General features: G+C 43.1%; 1 protein-coding gene across 1 annotated transcript in view; it reads left to right on the top strand.

The window, feature by feature from the left end:
• Window positions 1-473: 473 nt before the first annotated feature.
• Window positions 474-7659, top strand: part of nek11 (NIMA-related kinase 11) — a 60313-nt gene continuing 53127 nt past the window's right edge. The window contains exons 1-2 of the mRNA XM_077013304.1: window positions 474-500; window positions 850-1036. Of these exons, the coding sequence (XP_076869419.1) occupies window positions 858-1036 (179 nt within the window). The 5' untranslated portion in view covers window positions 474-500; window positions 850-857. The remainder of the gene's footprint in view (window positions 501-849; window positions 1037-7659) is intronic.

Below are 7659 nucleotides of genomic sequence, written 5' to 3'. Positions count from 1 at the left end.
AACATTGTTTCAGGTAGCCTAACTCTCTCACACCAACCGTCTCGGATTGAAATGACATGCCCGTCACGTCTGTCCCAAAAGTGTGCAAAAGGATTTTGTACTTTCTGACACTCATTACCCCTGCACCTGGGGATGGCGCCACCCTCTGACCTACGCAGGTACTTCAACCAGCATGTGGATAATACAATGGATTTACAGTGAACTTTACAGTTAACCACTTTTTCCCACCTGGTTACATTAGGTTAAAGCCTCTAGCTACGCTAAGCTTCAGATCTAGTCTACTGTAAGTTAATGCGTATGCATACTACGACTTATAATAATAAAATTATTTGTTAGAATGTCTTTTCCGTAGTCTCATTTTAGTACAATAAAGATGAATCTCCATCATACGCCAACACAATCCTCTTCTTCCTCCTCTTCCCTTTCACCAACCAGCACCAGATTACCATGACAATACCGTAAAAACACGGAAGCTGATCCAACGATTTAAGCATTCACAGGTATTATTTCATATACGATGCATTTTTATACCGCAAAAAACACAAATGTTATTGACCTCGAACATCTGACAGTTTAATGAATCTGTTATTCGTAGTTATGTGTGAATGTGCGTTAAACCAGGCAGCTAACCGAGCCGAGCAGCTTTAAACACACACGGGCTGCTTCAGAGTTCAGGACAGACGCTCACTGACCCACTAATGGCCAACACGAGACACGAGTCCGTCCACTCAGTTGTGTTTGGAGAACGGGCACAATAACAGCAATAAAAATATGACTTTGCATTAGTCAAGCCTGCTCGACCCCCAGAACCACCGCTGTCTCACACTACTGTGTCCTCTTGTCATCTAGAATCTCAGATGTGGCCTAAGTTCCGTGAACTGGGGGTCCAGACCTGTAACCGGCCCCCCCGACACCCGCCGCCCGGTACCGGGAGTCTGATCGCCAATAGATACGTGATTGAGGAGCGACTCGGGAGGGGGAGTTTCGGCACTGTGTACCTGATTAAAGACACCAAGACGGCGATGGAGGAAAAGCTGTGAGTGATGAACGTGTTCAACACGGCTGGTGTATTTAAACCACACACCGTCCCTTCACACACCGTCTGGTCTAACCGGTCAGGGGTGGGTTTCCCGAAACGTTCGAAGCGTTAAGTACTTCGTAACGTCGTATGAAACGTACGAGGTTAAGAAGTACTTAGCGCTAAGAACGTTTCGGGAAACTCACCCCAGTCTGACAAGGATCTTACATTTTTTTGAGAGTCTGTTTTATGGGACCAAACGCTGGCTGAGTAATAGAGGAAATCATACAGCCAACATTTAGATCAGATTATTTTATCAGTTCACATTTAGACTAATTGTGAATTAAACAATAAATAGCCTAGTTTTTCCAATAGATAATGGGCGTACTATTATTCTGAGTCAATTTCCAAACTCACAATTTATCGTCTAGGTCTATGACAAATTTAATGTCAGATTTAATGTTGATAAAGGATAATAGGTTATAGCAAACCATTGATTCTTTATAGTCTGTAAAAGGGAGAAATAGTTAAAATAGCGTATAAACAGTGATTTAGTTATCAGCCACTGGAGGGCAGTATTACTCTTTCGAGCGCTTGATCAGTTTTCCTCATATTTTAGACCCCAAAGTTTGAAGAAGTCCTGTTTTCTGTAACTGTAAACATTTAGAAAAGCCGTGGCAATACATTATCTAACATTACAATATGCTTTGATATCTAATCTAAATATATAGATAACAAAAGATATTAGTTTAAACCCAGTATTGCAACCTAATGGTTGTAATTGGGTTATTGATACATATGAAAATATACTGTAGTCTGTGGACTAACTGATTTAACTAACACTACACAGTGACATTGTTGGACTTTACCCTCATAGAATAATTCAGTATCCAATGAGAAATGTAAATAAAATGTAGCACATTCATGTGCAGTTGTTATTACAGTATATGGGTCGCTTTTCACATAGGAAGCCTACAAATGATTCAAACAAACAAACAAACAAAAATCAAGCCACCAATAGCAGCATGTTGGCTATCAAATATATTTATATTGTGCTAAGTATAAATGAAATAACAGTATAGGTGAGTGGTGGTGATTAAACAGGCCACTGGGTCTGGGAACTCTTCACTCTTAGTCTTCTGATTATGAATAGTTACTGTGCCTACTCTAAATTAATATATTCACGCTGGCCAACACGCATACATTACCTATACAAAAAATGTGGTTTGGTCTGGAAACGTCCAGTACCAGTTCAGTGGGCAGAGGAGACTCTGGTGCTGTGGCTTGTGACAGCTAGGAAGTGGAGCACAAAGGTATCAAGAAGAGACCAATTAGGAGCTGTGCCCCACTGCAGGGGTCAAGGGTCAGGTGGGGTCGTGCAGGGGTCAATTTTTCGTCCGCCTCTCTTCTGGGCACCAACCTGCGCCCGTTTTGCCACCATCTCCCTGTCTGCACGTCTCTATGTATTTTACTTCTCACTAATTCACTACGTTCCTGCTGCTTCACCTCTTTTGTTCCCCCCATCCAGTCACTCCTCTGGTTCTCTGTTCCTCCTCCTCTCCTCCGTGTCTCCGTGTCTGCTCCCCTGTGTGTGTGTGTGTGTGTGTGTGCGCTGTCTCTCTCCTGCGTCTCCTCGTCCACTCCCCTGTGTGTGTGTGTGTGTGTGTGTGTGTGTGTGTGCGCTGTCTCTCTGCCCCGCAGTCGTCCAGCGCGCTGTTTTTTGACAGAGGTTTTCCTCAGCAGCACCTGCAGTCTGATGGACACTTCTGTTTTCTTTCTAAGAGCCAAATGTCAGTAGCAGGTGCTGTGAAGCAGAACCACTGCCCCCCCCCCCCCCCCCCCCACTTTCTTCACTCAGCTTTGTTAGCGCACCATTCTCTCCTTCCCTCTTCCCCCTTCCCTCTCCTGCTTTCTCCTCTCCTCCCCTCTCCCCCTCTCTCCTCTCCTCTCCTCTCCTCCTCTTTCTTTTCCTTCCTTTAACCAATCCCTCCTCTTCTCTACTCTCCTCCACCTGCCCCCTCCTCATACCTCATACCTTCTTCTCTCCTCTTTTACACTTCTCTCCTTCTTTCCTCAATATGTAGCTTATTTCATCTGGTCTCCCAATCGATTTTTGGTGGTGAATATAGAAGTGCCTTCATTGTCCCTTACTCACAGGCCTATTTTTATTCTACATTTTCAAATAACTCTTCATTTAGACACAAACACACACTAATGGCCCGGTTCTCAGAGCCCTTAAAGCCTAGTTCAGAGTTTCTTTGCTATACATTTCCCCTTGCACCACCACTACACACAAACTCACTCGCACGCACAAACACAGAGATACAGATACACATTAGCATATTTCACTTTGACACAGACCAAGTCAGACAGAGGAGATCTCCCCAGATGGGCTGCCATTTTGAGCAGGGTGATATTTAGTTAATGGATGAGTCTGTCATCAGTATGGGTGTAGTGCAGCTCCCACAGCCTGTCATCGCTGGTGTCTTCATCAACAGCTCCTAGGTCAGGAGACACCCTGAAACGAGGACTTTTTCAGATGTGTTTTTCATGCAGGTTTTTCACCAGCCTTAGACTAACATGGATTTTTAGTGAAGAATTTTTGTTGGCAGATTCATTTAGTCCAACACGAGATCTTCATTTTTGTCTGTAAAAGCTGACCTGAAGGATCGAGGGCTGAATGACTTACATGTGCACATCAGCTGTATAATAACCCTGCATGTTCACACAGTCTAGCAAAGTGATTAGAACTCCTGGTTTTAGAGGAACGTCTTGATATTCATGTGTGTTTGAGTGAGAGAGAATGTTAGCACTGTGTTTTTGACATGACATTTACAAATGAATGAAAATTCTGTAGGAGAAAAACACCCTCCCAGTTATTTGAGGTACTGACAGGCATTCGGGAAGCCAAACTCTCACAGTCAGGACACACGTTTACTTTACTGTTCAAATCATAATTCACAGTGAAAGTCCTAAAATGCAGTAAATGAACAAGAAAATGGTGGCCGGTCCAATGTGGGATTGTAAAGACAGAGTCCCCAGTGACAACTATTTACGGCATATTAAGATTAATTGCTTGGCCTATTTTCTGTTCACTGAAAGACCATCACTTTAAAACAAAATCCTCTGCTGCCTGTTTGTGGCAGCACGTTTAACTGCTATGGTAGAAGGAATAGAAATAGAAAAGAAATAGTTCTGCCCTGCATGATCAAACAACAGTGACACCAGAGGTAGGCCCACTCTTGCCTTGTGTGTAATTCAGGAACAGCTAGTGAGCCAAAGTCCTTTTTACAGCTTACATGTCAAAGGTTTTCAATAGGGTTTTGTGTCCTAGTTTTCTGTAAATATACTGAGTCAGCTGACCTTCAGTCATTTTCAGTAAACAGTAATTCACTACTCAGACCTAGTGCTCAGTTTGACATACACACACACACACACACACACACACACACACACACACACACTGCAGTCAGCTGACTAAAAGATTGGCATGTGATGCTACTTTCATACTATATCCTGTATAGTAAACAATTATAGATTTTTTGTTGGCAAATTTGTTCTCTGTGACCGTAGACCTACATTTAAAATGTACCGTAGGGCGGCCAAGATGAGGAGCAAACACAGGCAGGTGCTGGGACTTCGGTCATAGTGATGTCACGTGTGTCTGCTAAGGCCATAGCATGCAGCAGGGTGGTAACACAGGTAACACACGGTAACACAGGCATTTGAGAAACCTTTTATGGGCTGTTGAAGCAGTTTTGATAGGAATGTAAAAATCATGCCTTAGTACGGTGAAGTTGCTTCTGCTGCAGTGCTCCACAGCTGATTAACATCACTCTCAAACGGAGTGGAAGGTGTCAGGTTAGGCCCTGATATTCACCTGCGGCGGGGGAATCTGTAACCAGCTGTAGTACAGGATGTATCTGGGTGGTTTATTTCTTCACAGAGTCCTCAGGTTATTAGTCTTACCCAGAAAGGGGGAGAGTCTCCTGGGTGGGCAGATCGAGACTCTCTGGGCTTACCTGCCATGTCCAGCTCCTGCAGCGGACCCCTGTATTCTATTACAGTGTGTTCTGGCCCGGTTCAGCAGCCTCCACCAAACCACAACTTTGGAGGAACTTTAGATTTGTTTCTGGACACTTCCACTCCATTCTCTGCTCTCTCTCTCTCTCTCTCTCTCTCTCTCTCTCTCTCTGCTGTCTGACAGATCTGGAGCTGACTAAGTGCATCTGTTTCTTGCTGGCCAAAGCCTAAAGGAGTCTGTGTGTGTAAACTGGGCCATTCTCTGACCTGGTTTATTAGTCAAGAGGTTTCCCTTCTTTTACATTCATATTTATATTATAGCAATAATAATAGATACAGGCTGCTGTAATGCGGTCAGAGCATTTTCAGGTCTCTCACTGCTGATTTAGGCCTCTAGATAACTCAGGATTCACTGTGAACTAAACAGTAGTTTTCTGAGATGAGAGGCATCTCCATTCTAAACTCTCCTACTCCATTCTCTGTTCTCCATGGCTGCGTCTGTAATAGAGACGAGATGCTGAGCAGCTCATGTCATCCTATTTTTCGTATTAGTAACAGCAGTGCTAATTCTGAGGAGGATATGGTACTGTTTCTGCCATTTGGGCCCTCAGAACAGAAAGTATGCATGTGCAGATGGGTTATGTAGTTCTGCTGGGTTATGTAGTTCAGATGGGTTATGTAGTTCTGCTGGGTTATGTAGTTCAGATGGGTTATGTAGTTCTGCTGGGTTATGTAGTTCAGATGGGTTATGTAGTTCTGCTGGGTTATGTAGTTCAGATGGGTTATGTAGTTCTGCTGGGTTATGTAGTTCAGATGGGTTATGTAGTTCTGCTGGGTTATGTAGTTCAGATGGGTTATGTAGTTCTGCTGGGTTATGTAGTTCAGATGGGTTATGTAGTTCTGCTGGTCTCTGAGCAAGTCTTCCTGTGACCTAGTTTATTATTACCTCTCGAACAGCAAAAATCAATAAGTTGGAAAGTCCTCCTTCTCAGTAACTGTATATATCCGTAACTGCATATATCCATGGTCTCCCTCCCTGTTGTGAGCACAGTAAGAAAGAGTCTTTTGTTTGAGTCACATAGCTGAGCCATCATTTGGAAAGGTGTACCAGAGAATCTGTGGCATCAGACATCACAACTACACCACCAGGTATCCGTGGTTACATCTATTTAGGCAAGCTCAATGGAAGAGGAGAGGATTTACATGAAGAGCTGGACAGTGGCATATAAACAGAGTCCTCCAGTTTCAATATCACAATGATATTCAGTTGACAATTCTCTGTTTGTAAAGTGTCAAAAATCCGCAATTGACTCAAGTTCTTCTATTAAACATTGCAATTTGGGGTTCTTTGTATTGTTTCACTTTAACAACCAGGATGTAAGCAATGATGTATTCATTTTTTTATTTATTTATTTTGAAATGAGTTTTCCATCAGTTCAACAATCTAAGAATTTCCATGCTCAACAATTGCAATTTGCAGCTGAATCGATCCTCCCCTCCAGACCTAAAAGACAGACGGAGAGACCGCTGGGTTCTGCCAATACTCACGTTGTTATTAGTTAACGTCTCTGGGCCGACTGGGCGGAGGATACGCCCCGGTTCAAAAGGCCTCCAGGTCTTGCTTGGTTGTTTTTTCCTTGCCTTGTTGCTATTCTCGGGTTTGAGAGTAAATGGTCCTCAGTCTCTAAGGACCCAGTGAGAAATGGGACATGAGCGCATGTTAAATTATTCACCGCAGGGAATCGTGGTGACCGGAGCTTCCTCCTCCTCCTCCTCCTCCTCCTCCTCCTCCTCCTCCTCCTCCTCCTCCTCTCCTTTGCATAGATCTTTTGGGTAGAGATCTAGGAGGTCTGTGACCAATTTAAGACCTGGTCTGGGTTGAAATGTTGTTCTTATGAAATACACTGTGTCAGAGGAATTTATTTTATTTATTGGGTGGAATCATATACTTTATGTATTAATACATTTATAATGCATTATAACAAACAGCTTTGGCTTCTCAAATTGCCATTGACCAATTATTTATAAAAGTATATAACACATATATATAACGCATGTATGTAGAGCATGTATATAACACATAATCAAGTCTTGATCTTAATCATTAGTCATTACTGATGTTTATTAAAATATTGGTCATTTAATAACCAACAAAATGTCATGTATAGCTTAATACACCCCAGAACGTCTTTCTTTGATGTGCGCATACTCAATAGATCATTCAACCCCATTGGTAACCATTACAAAATGATGGACAAACACATATTTATTTCAGTTTGAGAGACATTTTTCCATATCTCATATTGCAGCTGTCATGGTCCAGCCCGCATTCAGCCAATCTATCCAACCTCACAGTTCCCCCGCCGGTGACCCCCCCTCAGGGACTCCTTAGGTCCCCATCACCAACCTGCTAATCACCTCACGCACCTGTTTCATATTCTCCTTCTCCCTATTTAAACCCCACAGGATCTGTAGTCCAGTGTTTCCCACTGACTGTCCTGCACACCAGGGGCTACACAAGCCCCTACACAAGCCCCGTCTCCATAACCTCTTTACATTTACATTTTTGTTTTACTTGCCAGAACACCTCCGAATATTATTTTTTACAGTGTAGCATC

Source organism: Brachyhypopomus gauderio, chromosome 7 (genome assembly GCF_052324685.1).
Source record: "Brachyhypopomus gauderio isolate BG-103 chromosome 7, BGAUD_0.2, whole genome shotgun sequence".
NCBI lineage: Eukaryota > Metazoa > Chordata > Actinopteri > Gymnotiformes > Hypopomidae > Brachyhypopomus > Brachyhypopomus gauderio.
This window is presented reverse-complemented; position numbering and strand designations above follow the sequence as displayed.